This window comes from Emys orbicularis, chromosome 1 (assembly GCF_028017835.1).
Source record: "Emys orbicularis isolate rEmyOrb1 chromosome 1, rEmyOrb1.hap1, whole genome shotgun sequence".
NCBI lineage: Eukaryota > Metazoa > Chordata > Testudines > Emydidae > Emys > Emys orbicularis.
The window spans coordinates 168,103,546-168,123,960 of NC_088683.1; the positions used below are offsets into that span (position 1 = coordinate 168,103,546).

The window sequence follows — 20,415 nt, forward strand, 5'->3', positions numbered from 1 at the left end:
ACTTGCTCTGGCACTGGGACCACTAAACGACATTAAGCTGGTGGAGAAGGACAATGGAGGTGGGGGCAGAGAATGTGCTTGTCCTAACTAAACCAGATGCTTGGATGCCAAAAATCAGCTTCCACAAGCCCAGCCTGTGGGCAGATAAAACGAGATTTTTTTAAAACCAACTTCTTTGAATTACTTATTTAAATGATCACACATTTAATCATTCAGAGGAAGAAAAATGTGAAATCTAAACATTAAGTTATAATGAAGAGAAAAAGGTAAGAATCAGAGTACCTCACCAGGTGGCTAGAAAGTGAGCTGTTCAGAAAGATCAGTGCTGAACTTTGGCTCACATCTACGGAGGAGCTTATCATGCTCTTCTGCACAGAGAAATTTGCCCATGGGCTGAGGCCCCTCACAAGACTGTCCATGCACAGGACTTTGGTTCAGGGAATGTAGAAAAGGGGCAGTAAAAATATGCCAGGGTTCCCTCTTCCCCTGCCCCCACATGCCAAAAAAGCATGCTCTGCACAGACGTCAAATACACCAGCAAGGTTGACAGGCTGAGGGTAGAAGCCACACTGGATCAAGTGGCCAGAAAACTCTACACAAGGGAGGTAGAAGGGGAGTTGCCTATACTCCAGCTGCAAAGGAAAACAGAGGGGGCTGCCCTGCAGCCCTGCCTCCAGGTTAAGGGTAGATCTTCTCTCCCTTTCCTCAAGTGGAACAATATATTATGCCTCACCATTAGGCGTTCAGAGGGATTTGAGGATTTCACCCAGAAGAAGGTTATAAGCAGACATTTGTAATATTTCTATACTGTACCTGGAAGAAGGTTTCCACATACTGCAGTAAATATACCCCACAATCACTGCTGTTATCCTGTTTCGGGACTCTGGGACAGAAATCCATCATCGTTGATTTGCTGAATTCCCGGTGTGTTTTTCGTTTAGCTTCCCACTCTATTTCCAGGTATCTGAAATAAAACAGAGTAAGTTAAATACTCAAGACATGGCCTCCTAAACTCTCACCTTTTTGGGGTATTGCCTGTTTTAGGACAGTACTGAGTAAACACCACAATTTTCTAACCAACTTGCTTCCACAACCTCTCACAAAAACTCACTTGAAAATGTACAGATAATTCCATGGTTCAGTACTGTGTTATACCCACACGTGTCCGTACCAAATAATTTATATCATGCATGAGATAGCCAAGGTAAGTTTTAATGGGAAGGCAATTCTGACCAGCCGTCTGTGCAGGGTTTCCTCAAGCCGTCAGAAAGACGCAACGGCCCTTCTTAAACTTGAACACTTGAAGGAGCTACAGTTATCCTGCACGATTATTGTGCAGAGTGTAAAATTTGTGAATTAGGTTCATGTTGTGAAATGATTCTCACACACAAAAATAAATAAAAAGCATCTTGTTCACGCTAAGCAAACCATAAAACTAACGTCATAATTTAAATTAGGAACAAACTGAACTACTTGCAGTTAGATTCCAGCAATTTCAACTCAACAGCGTACCCTATCTATGGTAAAGACTAAATGACAGTCTTCAGGAACAACCTTTGTAACATGATGATGCCAGGCATCCACTGGGCTTCGGGGACTGCTCTTACCATTCACTGGAATTTACAGGTGTTCGATTAGCCACCAGAAGGCTCCCCTATTGCCCTCTGACTGCAATAGCTACATATCGAGCCAAATGTTCAAAAGTGCCCACTAATTTTGGATTCCTTGAGACATGCTGGGTCTGATTTTCAGAAGTACCAACCACCCACAGCTTTTGCTGGACTTCAGCTAGAGCTGCAAGCATTCAATGCTTCTGAGGCCTCTCAGAAATGAACACCCAAAACCCATACTGCTCCTGAAAAGGTAGGCCACTGAGAAGTACAAGGTACACACCCAATTGAATGTAAGGCAGAGGTTCTCAAATTGGGGGTCGCGACCCCTCAGGGGGTCGCGAGGTTATTACATGGGGGGTCGTGAGCTGTCAGCCTCCATCCCAAACCCCGCTTTGCCTCCAGCATTTATAATGGTGTTAAATATATTTTTAAAAGTGTTTTTAATTTATAAGGGGGAGGGGGGTCGCACTCAGAGGCTTGCTATGTGAAAGGGGTCACCAGTACAAAAGTTTGAGAACCACTGATGTAAGGGCTTTAGAGTTCAAATGAAGCCCATTCCCTAGTTAACACAAAGATCTGTGCGCTCATATTTTCATCCAGTTTAGAGTTAATTTACCATGGGCACGACTGCCCTCTCCTATGGGAAAACCCATTAGAAAAAATGTGGGGGGAAGGGGAGAATCTGTAGAAAGAGAAGTTCACCAGGTTCCCCTATTGGAGATTCCTCCAAATTTTAACATTGGGTGTGAATATGATGAGCTTTGCCTCCCCTGACTGGAAAAAGTCATAGATGCAGCTCCCAAACCTCACAGATGGCAGGACTCCATAGGAGACCTCTTCCACTAAACCTATTTCCTGGTCCCATGCAGCCCTCCTCTGGCTTACTGTCTCTATGCTCCAGTAGAATCATACTTAGAAGATTTGTCCTGTCAGCAGCAAGCAACCCTTGGACTTCCTTGAACAGGAAAATTCCATGCACAGAGGGAGCTACACTGCCAGACTCATTCCTGCCAGGAGACTGACAGGATTGTAGGAGGATATTGCTACACCACCTTCTCCCTCCACACACAGATCCTTGGACCTAGGCAGAACTCTCCGCACAGCCCTCTGCATGTCCCAGGACAGGGAGAAGACGGAGAAGATAGTACTGCAAAATTCATGGACCCTGGACTGCTCTGAAGACACTGTGTGAACAGGGACAGATTTACACATGGAGGATGTCCTCTATGCTATTCTCAAATTTGTACTTTCCAAGGCCAGAAGGACCATTGTGATCATCTAGTCTGACCTCCTGTGTAAGGCAGGCCGTAAAACTACCCCGAAATAATGCCTAAAGCAGATCTTAGAAAACATCCAATCTTGATTTATAAAGGGTCAGTGATGGAGAATCCACCACAACCCTTCGTAAATTGTTCCAACAGTTAATTACTGTTTTTAACCACCCGAACAATTTACCACGGGTCATGGTGGAGTCTCCATCACTGACCATTTTTATTAGGTCTTCTGCATTTTGCTCTTTTAATTAAACACAATAAAAAACAAGAACCACATTCCAGTTGGCCCCAAGTACTTAATATTGTCAATAGGGCACTGATTCAAAAAAGATTTTTTGTATGCTATGTTAGTCATTTGCTCTGTGCAACACTACTCAAAGAATGACGCTGCAATTCTTGAAAGGGCGACACCAAGGATTCCTCATCGAGTTTTCTTCCCTACAGATACTTACAGTAGTGCTTTTGTTTTCACTGAGCTCAAGTTACTACTCCAACTCAAGACAACAACTTGAGAATATGATCATTTAAAAATTATATACATTTATATTTCCCCTAAGTACTTTTATATAAGGGCACTGAGTTTGCATACATTTCAGGGTTGTTCTTATTCTTGCCTTCTAAGACAGCTACTAATATTTTAATCTGACTAAATCAGTAATACCAAATTTTTAGCCACCTTCAACCAGGTATCATACTTAATCTGTGTGCAAAAATGCAGTAACTGCATGCTATTGAAATGTTGTAATTGTACACTCACAAAACTGAAGGCTACTCTTTGAAAAACTGGCCATTTAGAAAGAACACTTTCAGGTTTAAAAGAATTACACAGCAACATTCCTGACCTGCATTATCACAACACCTTGGATAACCGAAATGATTTTTTTTTTTTTTTTAAAGTCTAGCATACCTCTCACTTTTTTCCCACTATATTTAGTTAGAATATTGAAGCAGGCCTGTAATTGTGTCAATCCTGCAGAGAGATGTTTACAACTGAACAACAAACATTTGCATTGCAGGCTGTTGTTTTGTTTTTAAATAAATCATGGAAATTTTTCTTAGGTTTTGCACAATTTTTTGAAAGAATGTAAGTCATACATTTTGGGTCTAAAATCTGATTTGATAATGTCGCTGTCTAACACAAGAATAAAACTGTTACTTACTCTCTCAAGATCTGAACTGTGTTCTGCAGAGAACCTGCTTTCAAAGAATCCAAGATGAGTATACAAGGCCTGTTGACAGCAAAAACAAAAATCAGCTTAATCTTTCATTAGGCATATTAGTTGAGTGGAAAAAAGAGGTTTTTATTTTGTGACTTAATTTCAGTGGTAATATGAGTAGAAAGGTCAAGGAATCAATGGGGAAACGTGAACAAAGCACCCTTAAAGGTAACCCTTATTATGTGTAAAGCTGAATCAAGTGCTCCGTGTTGCTGCCAAATTGCTGAATATGGACACTTAAGTGTTGTTACATTATCATGAAAGCATAAACCTACCTTTTACAAAGTTTCTTTAATTTGGAATTACTTAAAGAGCTCTGAAAAACATAAAATACATTTTACAAGCTGTATCCAGAAAAAGCACAAAATGACTTCATATTTTTATTAGGTGACACCTGATGGGATAAATTAATATGTAACAAAGTGATCAAGAAAACTGAAATACCTACGATACATTCAAAGCAATCAAATATTAATGTATTTCACTGAGAGGTAAACAAAAAAGGGACTTCAACATGAACTTTGAAATGATAAAATTCTAACAGAGGACTCAAATAATATTTCTTGTTTTTAAAAAAATCCTTTAAAAAAAAAACAACAACAGTGTTTTTGCTGCTCCCCTGTTGATGTTTATAGCGATCATTTCATAAAGAGAGAAATTGACTAGCTAAGTAGTATACTGGGGAATCAATGAAACCCCACAAAGTGCTATCAAATGCACAAAGTACACACTGAAAAAATAGAGAAACTTTAGAGAAACGTTTTTTTCCACTAACTTCTTGTCTACTAATTTTAGGTACTGTAACAGGGAAATCTTTTTCAAATTAGTGAGATTTTCAAGGTAACTACATCCTTTTAAAATATTCTCTACTGTAACTGCCACCAACAAGAACTGGAGGTTCCTTATCTGTAACTGGAGGTTCTTCAAGATGTGTGGTCCCTATCCGTATTCTACACATGGGTACGCATGCGCACCATGCGCCTGACTCTGGACATTTTTAGTAAGCAGTATCCTTTGGTCTGCACCTGTGTAGTGGAACTCCTCATGTTCTGAACCGAGGGCATAAAGGGCAGTGTGGACCGATGCCTCTCCAGATCCTTTTCTTACCATGAATCGAGAGATGGTCTGTAGCAGCAGGAATGAAGGGCAGTAGTGGAATACAAATAGGGACCACACATCTCAAAGAACCTTCAGCTACAGGTAAGTACCTCCACAGATGGCAAATTCATTCCTCCCGAGTTCAGGGAGGGGCACAGAGGCAGATGCTGCACTTGATGGTGATATGAGGCAGAGCTGGTGGCTGTGGGTAGGGGAGACAGTTCTTGAACCCAGAAACTCTTGGCATAGTCCCTCTTTGGAGGAAGAAGCTCACTGGGTTGGGGAGTAACTAAACTAACTATAAAAACACTAAAATATTACGCCATTAAACAATTTACAAATCGTATTCACAGGTTTACAGAAGAGGAAGGTCGAAGCAGACATGGGATTCTGACTCAAGCCATGCAGCAGTAAGAAGGAACTGGAGAGGCATCAGTCCTCACTGGCCTTTATGCCCTTGGTTCAGAGCATGAGGAATTCCACTGGATGTGTGCAGACCAACGGACACTGCTTACTAAAATTTTCTGGACTCAGGTGCATGGTGCACATGTACACCCATATGTGGAATACACACAGGGACTCGAAGAAGCACTAAGGGCTAGATGGAGAGTTTACTCTCAAAGAGGGAGTGAATGGCCCAGAAGAAACTGCGGAAAGGAACCGTGACTCAGACGCACCTCTCTGGGTCAACTTCGCCAGAGCTCCTGTTTCAGGTTTGGGAGAATATACTGCATCAGCCCATTACTAGCCATACATTATATTACCGTCCCTTGCATCCAACCAGTTCTATTGGCTGGTGCCTGGGGGAGGTACTTCCCCTTCTCATCCAATTACTTTCAAAGAGGGAGTACCAGGCGCTCAGGCTCTGCTTTCCATCTTGTGCCCAGACTCTAGTTCTGACCAAGTCCTATGCAGTCACGTGGGGGGTGGGGATGGGAGGAGTTCACACCCTTTCAATTCTTTCTGCAGCTGCATTAGACTGAGCCACAATCTAGCCCATACCCTTTCTTAAAATCAACAAAAATCCGCCTGCCTGCATTTCCCCCCCTCATTTTGCTCTCCCTGCCAGTCCCAGAGGTGATAGCTCTGTAGAACCCAACCATCCTAAAGACACTTCTGATTCATAAAGAAGCTCATCTTCCATTACCCCTCTGTCAAGCTTTAAAAGAATAAGCAGAGCCCAGCAGCTTAAGATTGGGCTCAGAAGATGCAGAATCAAGAAGCTACAGGGAAACATGTCTCAGATACTATGAAAGCAATAACCCAGCCTAAAAACAATACTGATTCAGATACAGATTGTAAACCTTGCAAAACAGTCATGCAAATTTACCAGCCCAGATATAACACATACTCCTCTGCTCTTCACTAGACATTGATAATGAAACAAATCATTATATTTCATTCAATGTTCAAAAAAACTTGCTCTGAGAGAGTAAAATTTTACAAGGTTGAGCTGTTAAAAACATTAATGGAAATTATTACCCTCCTCACCACATGTAATTCACTTCTCTTGGAAGTCAACCTACTTTGCTAATGAAGAGCCTGATGGCAAATATCAAGTAGAATCATAGGAGTCAAGTCAATTTTATAAAAATGTAATTTTATTTTAAAGCAGTGACATTCAAGTAGTCTAGTTATGCCAAGCAAAAATAAAACCCAAGCATTTCCTTGTCCAATACAGCCAATATATACCGCTACTTGTTATTGTTTACCTAAAGGGACATTAGCAGATACTTTTGTCCTAAATTTTATTTTTAAATGCAATTTTTAATCTGACAGTGTCAGATTGTCACTAAAGACTTCACAGTTTCTTCCTTGTCAGTACAGAAAAGTACTTACTTCATAATGATTTGACTCCAAGTTTGGAGACGAAGCATGATGATCTTTACCTAGTGTGAGACAGTAAATTGAAAATAACAATTATTTTCTATTTTTTTGGCTGAAATATTTGCATTTCTTGATCAATGGCTCTATCCGCATTGTAAAGAAGACGGCATGAGCATAAGCTAGCTTTAGTTCCCTTTGGTACAAACATGTCTGAATGGCTGAATATTGCTGAAGGACTTCACTAGGGTTCTGATCCAACTCGCACTGAAATCAATGAGAGATTTTTCATTGACTTTCATGGGAGTTCGACCAGGATCCTAGTATGGAAACCTCACTTAGGACTATATCATGCGTGGATCTGCACATGCCACTTCCATTCGTGTCTAAGAAAGTTGCACACAGGCATCAAGAACACAATACAGCCCCTAATATATTAGGAAATTTTACTATATATGGTAACCTAAAAAATCCACTAAATCAGTCTTGCAAAGGATTAAGTTTTCTTTGATAAGTGCCTCATTAAAGCATTCAGGTATTACTGAAGCTAACCGTTTTTCATCATTCTCTCTTTAAAAAACCCACTACCTTCTGAGTGCAGATTGCTCTTTACATCCAGTTCTTCTTTATTCTTCCAATTATCATTGAAGACCAGCACTGTGTTGGTTCTAACTGTTTCTCTCTTCTTTTCGGACTGAAGTGGAGATTGCTGAGTCTGGGACCACAATGACCCCTGATTTGGACAGTCCTCATATACCACTTCTTCTAACCAAGGAAAGCAAATAACTGCAATGTACCAGTGAGACCTGTCATAGGGATGAGAGAAAAAATAAAAAAAGAGGTCAGCAATTCAGTATTCAAGAGTCCTTTAAAAGTTGTGGAAAGCCTTTGGTACTAGTGAGCTAATGGAACTAATGCATTGTTGCTCCACTGTAATGTCTATCAGTTCTGACCTTTACGATGCTCATTTAGAAAGACACAATGATACACATATCCTCCTACTCATTTTCACCTCTGCAGCAGGACACTGTTGCAAAGATAAGTCTCACTTTCCTAGTTCTCAAGTACTTCTCCTATCTGGTTCTCAACACACACTCTCTGCAAACAAAACAAAACAAACAACCAAAACAAAACCCTCAGGATACCCTAATCAACTGATCAGTGCCAGGTATGAAAACATGGAGATAGTCCACAATATATTCCGCCAACCTGAACACATTTAGATGACCTCACTCTGCAGCTGCTCTTTTGTATACACAGCTTCCACTGATGTCACTTATCAACTTCAACGGGACCTCCATGGTGCGGGGCAGTATAGAATCAGGCCCACATATTGGTTCCGGTACTGCAGTACTATGTATTGTTCTACAGGGAACTGCTTACAGGAAAGTACCCAAGTTCATAGGGTATATAATGACAACTAAAAAAAACTCGCCTAAAAATAAAACCCTTTCTGCAATAAAGACCCACAAAGCAAAGCTTACTGGAGGCAAGGAAATATCTTTCTTCAAACCAGATGCACATGAAATGCAAAATTTGGAGGAACTTTATTTTAACTAATTATATTTTCCGCACAACGAATAGGATTGATCTTTATTTTACTTTTAAACTCAGAGTCTATGTAATTATTTTCTTGCTGACCAACGAGCCAGTATCAGCACGTGGAAAAGCTTAACAGTCCTGGGAGTGTTTGTACTGATCAACCAAAGCATTTCTAACCCTGGTACATAATGAGAGCACACCCTAAAACTATTTAGATTACTATTTAGATTACTACCCCACTTCAGTTCTGACATTTTATCCAATCTCCTACGTTGCTAGAGTTAGAGACTAATCTGTTACACCACTGGAAATGCAGGCTCTTCATCTAGATCGGGGTGGGCAAACTACGGCCCAGGGGCCGGAGTCGTTTTAAATGGCCCGCGAGCTCCCACTGAGGAGCGGGATCTGGGGCTTGCCCTGCTCTGGTGCTCCAGCCGGGGCGCTGGGTCAGGGGGCGCACCATGCAGCTCAGCCCCGCTCTGGCACTCCAGCCGGGATGCTGGGTCAGGGGCTGCTCTGGCGCTCCAGCCGGGGTCCTGGGCCTCACCACGCGGCTCGGCCCCGCTCCGGTGCTCTAGCTGGGGCACAGGGTCAGGGGCCACTCCATGCGGCTCCCGGAAGCTGTGGCATGGCCTCCTCCAGCTCCTATGCACTCCAGTGGCCACCTCCGGCACTCCAATGGGAGCTGCAGGGGCGGTGCCTGTGGATGGGGCAGCGTGCAGAGCCGCCTGGCCACACCTCTGCGTAGGAGCCGGAGAAGGGACATGCCACTGCTTTCGGGAGCCGCTTGAAGTAAGCGCCGCTTAGAGCCTGTACTCCTGAGCCTCTCCTCACACCCCAACACTGTGCCCCAGCCCTGATCCCCCTCCCACTCTCTAAACGCCTCGATCCCAGCCCGGAGCACCCTCCTGCACCCCAAACCTCTCATCCCCAGCCCCACCCCAGAGCCCGCACCCCCACCCAGAGCCCTCACCCCCTCCCGCATCCCAACTTTGTGAGCATTCATGGCCCACCATACAATTTCTATTCCCCATGTGGCCCTCAGGCCAAAAAGTTTGCCCACCCCTGATCTAAATAGACAGCATGGTGTTTAGTGCTTTAAATCGATCTAGGATCAGGAATCCCTAGCTTTCTAGTGGCACTTATTTCTATTGCTGGTGGACCATAAAATATTGGACCATGGATATTTCACTGCTCCCTTCAAGAATAAATTTCAAATCTTTGAAATTTTAAGATTCAGAAAATGGCCCCACAAAAAACTGTTTCAAAAGTGTGTGTGTCATACTTACTCCTCATTAACAGGCACAAAGATGTAATCTTTATTAAAGATGTTTATATGTCGAGTCCATGTTCTTACTCTTTTATGTCTTCTTTGTGCCACTCTGTGAATACAAAAACAACAATTACCGTTGGTTTGTTTCTTTGGGTTTTTCTCCTGAAGGATTTCAGCGTTGCCAATGTTCATTAACTTATCGCAAGTCTTGCAATACGTGGTGTTCCTCTTAAAGCTGCAGGTACTGGAGCCATACAGTTATGTGAGACTCTCAGCTGACATTGAAAAAACGTTCCCAGACTTCCCTGTTGCAGAGAAAATTTTGAACATGTGACCTCCCACCCTCACTGTATGCTCAAGGTCAAAAACCACAATGTAAATAAAATGAACTCTAAATATCTTTTTTATGTATCATGATTTTTGGGGCCAGACTCATGATTTCTGAATGCTTAGGGTTGGCAATATAGCTGTGTTAACTTAAAACCAAATCAAAGCAAATATTTTGGAATAATTTCTTTTTCTGTGTCCGAAAAGAAGGGCTCTGCCAATTTAAACATCTTTAAAGGGAATGTATTTTAAATGCACTGAACATTAATGTGGCAGGCTGGAAATTAGCTCCCCAATAAACTCTACTGCTTCCCACCTTAAACAAGTCCATTTTTTAAAAAAAATCTCAAGAGCAGTTACAGAGGGGAGATGCAGAGGCTGGCAAAACACCTCATCAAGAATCTATGATAAGTCACTTACAGAACAGGTGGACTGATCTGTATACTGAGTAATTTTCTGAGTCTTTTCAGTTAAACTTTTTTGAGCTAGGTTATCCATAGATTTTAAGGCCAGAAAGGACCTTTATGATCTTCTAATCTGACCTCCCGCATAACACAGGCAATAGAACCTCATCCACTAACTCCTGCACCGAGCAATTGCCCATGGAACAATTTCTAACCAAGGATCTTTAATGATTTACAAACAAACATTCATGAACTAAACCTCACAACACCCCTTTTGAAGACCAGTATTATTGACTAACCCCATTTTATAGAGGCGAAAAATCTAAGCAACAGAATGTAAGTGCTTTGCCCAAGTTCACACATTGTGGAAGAGCCAGGAATAGAACACAGATCTTTCCTGGTTCTATGCTCGAACTACTAAACCATACTTCCTCTCCAATTTACAGTCAAAAAATAGAGTTCCATTTTTAAGGGAGACTGTCAAAAAATTTTCAGGTTTTCTAATTTAGCACAGGATGATGTGAAAACTACTGAATGATTTGTAAAGTGCTACATATTAGTCAACTTTGAGTGGAATACACCCCGTTCCAGAAGCCATCTGTATTACAACCTGAACTGTGGCAGTGTCTGTGCGAAGGTACGGACAAAGTGCTGAGGAGGGGGATGGAACAACTCTGCACCCCCTGCATGTTGCTGTGCTGGCTCTGCACAGACCAAAGTAAAGAGAAGGTTTGGGGGCAGGTTAGGGGAGGGGCTATAGGATCCACTACTGTGCAGCTCAAAACGAGCACAGGAAGCATGCAGTGGGAAGGGGTCCTACTGAAATCCGTAGGCAGGAATAGTACCTGTGAAGGGACTACACTGCAGCCTTCCAGTCACCCTAGGATCTGGGGAGAAAGGAAGTTACACAGCAACTTGGCTATTTTGGGTGGGTGTGTTAGGAGAGAGAAATTTCATTCTCAATGAACAAAGAGGGCAATTTCCTCAGCCAGGTACAGCAAATTTCAGAGAACTTGACTTCTCAGGAAAGAATCTGACTCCATATCAGAGAACTGCCCTTACACAATATGAAATCTTATCTCACAAAAAAACATGCGATTACCATGTGAACTTTATAAATAAAGGGAGTAGCTATATGTGCTACGCTTAAAAAGAACAATGAAAAAAACTGAGGTCCGTCCTGCAAAACTGCATGAATCTTCAACAGAGGGGTAATCAAACTAAGTGAAGGCATATTAAATTCCAGACTCAGAAAAATAATCTGGAGGAAGGCGAAAGCACTGTTCGTATTTATAATCAAATGTTCATCACAGACAAACTTTAATAAAATCCACCATTACCATCCTATGACTGCAAACCTAAACTGTGACTTGCAGCATATCTGGAAGATCTGAGAACACTCAGAATACTACATGCCAAGGACACTTTATTGAAGATTATGAGTGATCCATGGAGAACATTCATAACAGGAGAACACTGTATGTTACTAATTTGTTTCTTCCCCCTTCTAATTAAAACCATGACTGTCAGTACTTGTCTGTTAATGTACCAAATCCTTTACTTGTAAACAGTGACATTATGGCATCTGGAAGTGAACTTACGACAGTTTGGGATCTTCTTCGGAGTTTTTTCCTGTCCTGGTCAGGCACTTATAGAAGAAGCTGCTAAAAATATGCGACCGCTCAGCAAGCTGCTTTGGTGCTTTCTCCAACAAGAGATATCTACCAAAGAAACAACAAATGCAGCTTTTTATTTTATGTGGAAATTACCTTCCCCCTCAACAAAATAATCTTCATAAAAATATTAAGATACATCAGGGTTATCTTACATTTTGTAATCAGTTATCTTCATAGCTGCTAGCCATGTCAAAATTTTCTATTTAACCTATTTTAATTGTGTATGGATGATTATCACGTTAGTATCTAAGTGCCAAACACAGTTATTAAGAGCACAGCCCCACTGAATCCACCTTCTGCCTGAGATTTGTGCTCCAGAATCAATGCTTTCATATTTAAATAATTAAGTTTCTACTAAAATAAGCTTGAAAACATGAAGCAACTGTAAAACAAGCCTGCAAAGAGTATGAAATAACAGGTTACAGGTGTGTATTGTCCCATTCATTACAATTGTATTATTCAATTTCATAGTTAATTCATTAAGTAAAACCCTTCAGTTTTTTTAATTAAAATTAAGCTGCTGCAGAATCCAGGTACCCTGCTGCAGAATTTATTTTTAGTTTATCACAGAATACTATTCTTCAGCAAAGCTCCTGAAAGGTGGCAGGATGCATAAAAGCCCACACTCCCACTAGCAATTCCTGGAAGCTGGAACCTCCAGCTGGGGGTGTGGGCTATGGGGTGCAGGAGGGTGCTCCAGGCTGGGACCAAGGGGTTTGGAGGGCGAGAGAGGGATCAGGGCTGGGGCGGGGGGCACGGTTCCTGGCCAATGGGAGCTGCGGAGCTGACGCTTGGGGCAGGGGCAGCGTGCGGAGACCCCTGGCTGCTCCTATGCCTAGGAGCCAGAGGGGGGACATGCCGCTGCTTCCAAGAGTTGTGAAGAGCCAAGGCAGGCGGGGAGCCTGCCTTAGCCCTGCTGCGCCGCTGACCAGACTTTTAATGGCCTGGTCAGCAGTGCTGATCGGAGTCGCCAGGTCCCCTTTTCGACCAGACTTTCTGGTAACAAATCAGGCACCTGGCAACCCTACTTCACTCACCATTAAAGTACGTTCATTTCTGGAGTGGAAACACTGCAGGCATTCTGCTCTATCTAGAGATTACAACAGTATCTTTGGGGAGAAGTGAAGAATGAAATCCAGCCAACTTTAACTGCAGGGGAATATAGATAGGCTAAAAATAACAGCCAAAATTGGAACTAAGCCAAGTCTTTGCTCTATTGTAATCATCACAGACTGTTTAAAGATCACTATTTTAGGTTTCATTCAAAAATAGATTATCAAAACGATTCTTATTTCTCCCTTTTATTACTTACTTAAGATAGAAGTCAATGATGACATCATTGAGGAATTCTCCATACTCCAGACACTCTAGATCCTCTCTTGTGACACCTAGTCCTCCTTTTGTGGGTGGGGCAGGATAAACAATCAAACTAGAAAGCAAAAGTGATGTTATAACAAGATGAGCTGTGGTTTAACAAGCCACTTACAAAAAATTCCTAATGCCCATGAAATTATGGTTCAGAAGGTGGTGAAATAATGCGAGGGTGAATCATAGATGTACATTATCTAAACAAAAATCATTATGGACTGTTTTATGCTAGTTCAAGCAGATGTATTGACATGCTCCTAAGATATAAATGATTCTACTTGTCTAGTTATCCTCACTCCCATCTCTTCACACAGCTACTATGAAGTTCACACTTCATGAAGACCTGACAAATCTCCACCTTTTCTTCACTGTTTGAGCCTGACACATTAACCATTGCTATGGATTCCAATATATGCATCCAAGATCTTTTGTGATCAATACAAAGTGTGCAGCATTTGGCAGAAAATTACAAAGAACTTAAACTAATACATGTTTTGAAAGGGAATGATGAAATAATAGGAATAGGAAATGTGTCATTAGAATGACCACATCCATGGAAATGTTCTAAAAGAATGAGAGCACTTTTGCTCAATCTATGCTCAATCTCACAGTGACTCTAATTAAACACTTGGAATTATATCGGTACTCTGTTCCTAACACTATCATACATGTGTAAAATTGAGTATTTGCACTACTACAGTAATATTGCACATAATGTAACACTGCAAAACCTGAGTCAATAATATACAGAAATGACTGAAACTGACAGTTTCCAAAAATCAGGGGAAAAGAAGTATCGGTATTCTGGTTTTGTATGCAACTAAAGCCAGCTATAAAATCGTGTCCCTTATGTGTCCCATGTAAAAGCATATGGCAGGCAGACACACGTTTCTCAGATTTCAGCAGCTTTCTATAAAAGCTGGTAAAACAGTGGCTTTCTAAACTCGCCATAACCCAGATGTACAGTGTATGGTCAGTAACTTAGCACGGTTCTGAACTTGAAACATTTCACCATTACTCTCTCAAATAATAATAATAATAATAATAATTAGAGGATCTACATTTCTTCCACCTAAGGACATGGTACACTTATAGCCTAAGGCGTTATTTTTATGCGTCTGACGAAGTGGGTATTCACCCACGAAAGCTTATGCTCCAATACGTCTGTTAGTCTATAAGGTGCCACAGGACTCTCTGTTGCTTTTTGCAGATCCAGACTAACACGGCTACCCCTCTGATTTTTAAATAAATATTTGTTAAAAATATTTGATGATAATTGACTGTGTTAAGTGGGGAAAAGATACAACCAGCCAGATTCTCAGGTAATTTAAATCAGCGCTGATATCATTTACACCATCATTTACACCAGCTGAAGGTTTAGCTCTGCAGTTTACATTTACAATGTAAAAACTTGATTCCAGGCCAATACTCATGCTACCTGATTTGAACTGTGCACTGAGCATTTCCACTTTTAATCTCTCAGACAAAAACAAAACAGTGTTAAACTTTCAGCTAAAATGGAGTATATGTAGGAATACTGGCCCATGTTAGAAGGAGGTGAACTATGGTTTTAAATTGAGTTGGGATATTAGCATGAGTCACAGGCTGAAAGCCTGTGAAGAAAAGGATGAAATCATGAAAAAGAAGAGTTGTTGTGTTAAGACTTATAGTAACCCTTTGAAATGTTTAAGTATTTAATACCAGTATTTAAGCATTTAACCTTATTTAAGGTTTGGACTAAAGAAATCAAAATAAAATACTGTTAACTGGGTTCTACATGCAGTAAATAAATTGGTTATGTAAGAAACTCCTTCATCTGGCCTTAGCTAAGGTCCAATAATTTGCAATGACATCACTTGTTTGTTAAGGGTATAAGCGTAAATTCTTCAAGGTTCATTGCTAATATCTGCCTGACAAAGTTTGAGCTAACCAATATGGGTCTAAGCACCCCAGGGTTAGCCCAAATTTAAGTATCTTAATTAAATGCTTGTGAATGTTTTGTTACTATTTGGATGTAGTAAATTGCTTATTATTTAGGATTTTTTAGGCATGTTTAAAGCAATTGTATAAATACCATTTGGCCTTTGGATTTAATAAAGATATTTATGGTTGAATTAGTGCCATGGTAATAACCTGCATCAATATTAATAATTCCAACAGTGTGTAAAACATAAGGCCTTAAATGCAATTAACAAAAATCTGCCATTTAATATTGAGAGCAGACATAGATACAGCAGGAGCTCGGTGCTAGTTATCTTCTAATATATTGCTGCATCCTGTTCTATAATTGCTGTATTGACTGACAAAAAAGATCTTGTGATAAATAATGTGGCTTAAGACACTCAGAGAGCTAAGTAGCTCAAACATGACAGAAGGAACAGTGTTTTACAGTGAAACAACATTATTTAGAGTCAAATCCTGGTCCCATTGAAATCAATGGGGGTTTTACTGGGACAGGATTTAGCCCTTACTTCACGTATTAACTTTTAGTGAAATTATCTTAACTTTAATGCATGGAGCATAGACCCGCTTCTCTCCCATTGGTGATGAGAGCTGAGAGACTGAAGTAAAGTGCAGATCTGGTTAACTTACAATAGAAATACTTCACATGTAACACAGCACCTTTCACCCAAAAATCTCAAAGTGGTTTACAAACATTAAATAAGTCATTAATTTATTCCGTCTATTTACTTATGTAATTTGCAATCATGGGCTTTTTTCTTAACTGATAATTTAAATAAAGCATACATACTTCTGAACTGGTCCAGTTTCTCTTATTTCTTTCCACTCATCATCTGACTTAGATGACAGAGCAATGGAATAACAACCACCATTTTGCTTCTGCAATAGAGCATAACTTGGCTTGGTGACATTTGCTTTTGGTTCCTGCTGGTGGAGAGAAAAAGAAAAAATCTAAAGAAAAAAAATCATCTTTATACACAAGTGAACACACAGCAAAGGCCGCTAGACGTAAAACAAACCTAAGTAAATTTTGCTATCTACAATAAATCTTCATTTATTATTCAATGAATTCATTATTCATTAAATCTTCATATTTTGACCCTTTCTTCTCCTGCCAAAACCTACCTGCTGGCTAGCAAAAACAGAATTTAACACTTACATGCAACATAAGCAGTTCAGCGGTAAATGTACCTGCGAGCCAAAGCACACATACAGACAACAAAGACTAGGTGACACCTACATAGCCCTTTTCTCTTCAAAATGGTTTACAAACATTAGTCAGCCATGTGAGTTGGGCAGTATTATCCCCACCTTTTTGAAAAGGAAATAGAAGCAGAAAGGATAAGGCTAGAATGTCAGAGGTGCTGAGTACCCCATTGGCTTCAATGGGAGCTGCAGTTATTGGGCACATCAAGCCTTTAGTGACGTGGCAAAGGCTACAGAGCCATCACAAAAGCAGCGAGCAAAACAGATGAACTCTTGACTTCTAGTTTTGTACTCAGACCAACCCACCCTTCCTATACCAATATTGTTACTGAATAGAACAAATATGTCTGATTATGGAACTGACCAATCCCCCAAATGTCAGAACTTTCAGCTTCCAATTTTTCCCTCTAAGATGTGTATCAGGGCCAGACTGCGCAATAAACCCAGTGCCCTACAATGGCTTGCACACCTAGAAGCGGAAGGCAGGAATGGGATCCTTGTGCTTCTCTGAATGCAAGAAACATGGTCTGGCTGGCTCTTGCACAGGTTTTGTACCATGGCAAAGGGCCCCTTGAATCCTCCTCCTGTGCATCCTAACAGGGGACAATCTAGCACTTAATGCAGAATGTAACTATTGCCTCATTATGAAGGATAAACTAACAAAGGTTATCGATTCTTAAGTATGGAAACAGATACTTTTATTTTCTGTGGTTAACTGAAAATGGCTTGATTTCTCTACTGGCAGTAAGTGACTTGACTCCAATGAATCATCTGAGAGTCATTTATTAACCTGAGGTAGGGGGTTCACAAGAACTGGAGCGCTGTCCTTCTGCATCTGCTGCTGAAATGAAGCCTGGCAACAATTCATAAAGGAGCTTTCCTCAGGCGACAAGTCCTTAAACAAAGGTAATGCCTGCTTCCAAGACAAGAAGTCAGAGAGATCTGGTGACCTGTTTTTCTTGCTCACTTCCGCAATCATCTCATTCAGCTTAATCTGTTCTCTTTCCGTGAGCGGTTGGACGAGTTCAAGGAAAACGAATTCGCTAGATTTGGCTGTAAGAAGAAAAAAGGCAGCGCATTAACTGAGACTGATGAGATATGGCAGAACTTCAGCAATAGTTGCATGGACTATAATTGTCAGATCACAGCACTGATTTGTTGAAACAAGTTATTATTTACATTTAAAAGTTTTAAATTAAATTTAACAGGCACAAAACAGCCAAGCATAAAAAACCTAATAGTGCCTCCTTAAGGTTTCCTATTAAACAATAATGCAGGGGTCGGCAACCTCTGGCACGCGGCTTGCCAGGGTAAGCACCCTGGCAGGCCGAGCCAGTTTGTTTCCCTCCCGCGTCGGCAGGTTCGGCCGATCGCGGCTCCCACTGGCCACGGTTCGCCGTCCCAGGCCAACAGGGGCAGCGGGAAGCCGCGGCCAGCACATCCCTCGCCCGTGCCGCTTCCCGCAGCCCCCATTGGCCTGGGACGGCGAACCGCAGCCAGTGGGAGCCGCAATCAGCCGAACCTGCTGACGCAGCAGGTAAACAAACTGGCCTGACCGCCAGGGTTCTTAACCTGGCGAGCCGCGTGCCATAGGTTGCCAACCCCTGCAATAATGCCTCAAAATAATTTGGGCTGATAGTCACAACTGCCTACTGGATTAGATTTACAATTACCATTAATTTCAATGCACGTGAATTCCCTAAGCGATTTAGCCTTACTAGATCTGGGCATCATTAATGCCTAACTCAATTACAACCCGTACTCGATAGGGACTACATCCTGAAAGAAATCTTTCCTGAGTCCCCTCTTCTGGCCTTCAAACAACCCCCCTACCCTCATCATCAGAAGCAAGCTACCCACAGAACAGGATACACCAACTCAAAGCAGCACCAGACCTTGCCAGAACAAATGCAAAACCTGCAGACATATCTCCACTGTTACGATGATCAACACCCCCCATAACACATCCTTCAAGATCCCTGAGTCCTACACATGCCTATCATAACATGTGGTGTACACCTCATCCAGTACACTAAATGCCCCAACAACACCTATGTGGGTGAAACCAGACAATCACTATGCTCTCAAATGAATTCACACAGAAAAATGATGAGAGACAAGAACACCGTATCATCTACAGGTGAACACTTTTCACAAAGCGATCATTCTATATCTGACCTCTCAGTCCTCATTCTCAAAGGAAACCTACACATCACCTTCAAAAGATGAGCGTGGGGGCTTAAATTCATAACTTTACCGGACACTAAAAATCGAACTGAAGGGAGACACTGGATTTATGTCTTATTACAACAATCTATCCCACTAACAACCTCTACCCCCCATGGTGCTCCCTCCCCCCGCCCCCCCAATGACTGGAGGGATGTTATCGGGCCACTTCACCTTGAATGGCCCCTTGAAATGTGTGTTAATGACTTATGCTAAACAATCAGTTCCGCCTTCTATTAGCTGTGACACTATGTTTCCTAGAAGAGCTCTGTGTAGCTCGAAAGCTTGTCTCTCACCAAGACATTGATCCAGTAAAAGACATTACCTCACCCACCTTGTCTCTGTAAGGGTATGTCTACACTGCAATTAAAATCCGTGGCTGGCCCCTGCCAACTGACTCAGGCTCGGGGGACTTGGACTGCAGAGCTGTTTAACTGCAGTGTAGGCTTCTGGGCTTGGGCTGGAGCATGAACTCTGGGACCCTCCCACCTTGCAGGATCCCAGATCCCTCTGGGTACCTCTACACACAGAACACTACAGCGACACAGTGGCACTGCTGCAGCTGCGCTGCTGTAGCACTTCAGTTAACTCCTCCCGTCAGCATAGGTAATCCACCTCCCTAAGCGGTGGTAGTTAGGTCAAGGGGAGAATTCTACTGCTGTCTATGGCAGTGGTTAGGTCAGTTTAAAAAATGCGTCACTCAGGAGTATGGATTTTTCACACCTCCAAGTGACATAGCCCAGGTCTACACTAGCGGGGGGGAGGGGGTGGGTCAACCTAAGATACGCAACTTCAGCTACACAAATAGCGTAGCTGAAGTCAGCATATCTTAGGTCAACTTACCTGGCCGTGAGGACGGTGGCGAGTTGACCGCTGCCGCTCCCCCGTTGACTCCGCTTCCGCCTCTCGCGAGCTGGAGTTCCGGAGTCGACGGGGAGCGCAATCAGGGATCGATTTTATCGCGTCTACACTAGTAGACCTGCCCATAGTTAAACCAACCTAATTCCCTAGCGTAGACTAGGCCTCACTCAATTTCTCACTTTACAAAACTCCCATTCCATGCATAAAAGCTAATGCTTACCCTAAATTCTCTCTTTAAATAGAAGAAAGCACATTTATGGGTTAGAAGTACTACTGAATCTCAAGGACTACTGACACTACAGTTTTAATAATGGTCATGCGGTTGCTCATTAAAATATTGTGGGCTCAGACCAGTCGTGAGAGATTCTCCATGTCACTTCAATTATTGACTTTCATCCTGTTTCCTATTTTCTCTCTTTTAACAACAGTAATGTGGCTCATCATCTCCAAGTCAGAGCTGCTACATCAGACAAATTATTCCCTCATTCCTGCCTAATTTATAAGGTCTCTGAATGTATGAAGGAGAATTATATCCCCACATTAT

At 41.8% G+C, this 20,415-nt stretch overlaps 1 protein-coding gene across 1 annotated transcript in view; it reads right to left on the minus strand.

The window, feature by feature from the left end:
* The window catches only part of SENP7 (SUMO specific peptidase 7), an 81,665-nt gene that overhangs the window by 818 nt on the left and 60,432 nt on the right, over positions 1–20,415 (minus strand). The window contains exons 14-23 of the mRNA XM_065401666.1: positions 17,575–17,837; positions 16,369–16,505; positions 13,561–13,677; positions 12,174–12,293; positions 9,858–9,950; positions 7,615–7,832; positions 7,042–7,091; positions 4,380–4,420; positions 4,048–4,116; positions 814–964 (exon numbers count right to left, since the gene is read on the minus strand). Of these exons, the coding sequence (XP_065257738.1) occupies positions 814–964; positions 4,048–4,116; positions 4,380–4,420; positions 7,042–7,091; positions 7,615–7,832; positions 9,858–9,950; positions 12,174–12,293; positions 13,561–13,677; positions 16,369–16,505; positions 17,575–17,837 (1,259 nt within the window). The remainder of the gene's footprint in view (positions 1–813; positions 965–4,047; positions 4,117–4,379; positions 4,421–7,041; positions 7,092–7,614; positions 7,833–9,857; positions 9,951–12,173; positions 12,294–13,560; positions 13,678–16,368; positions 16,506–17,574; positions 17,838–20,415) is intronic.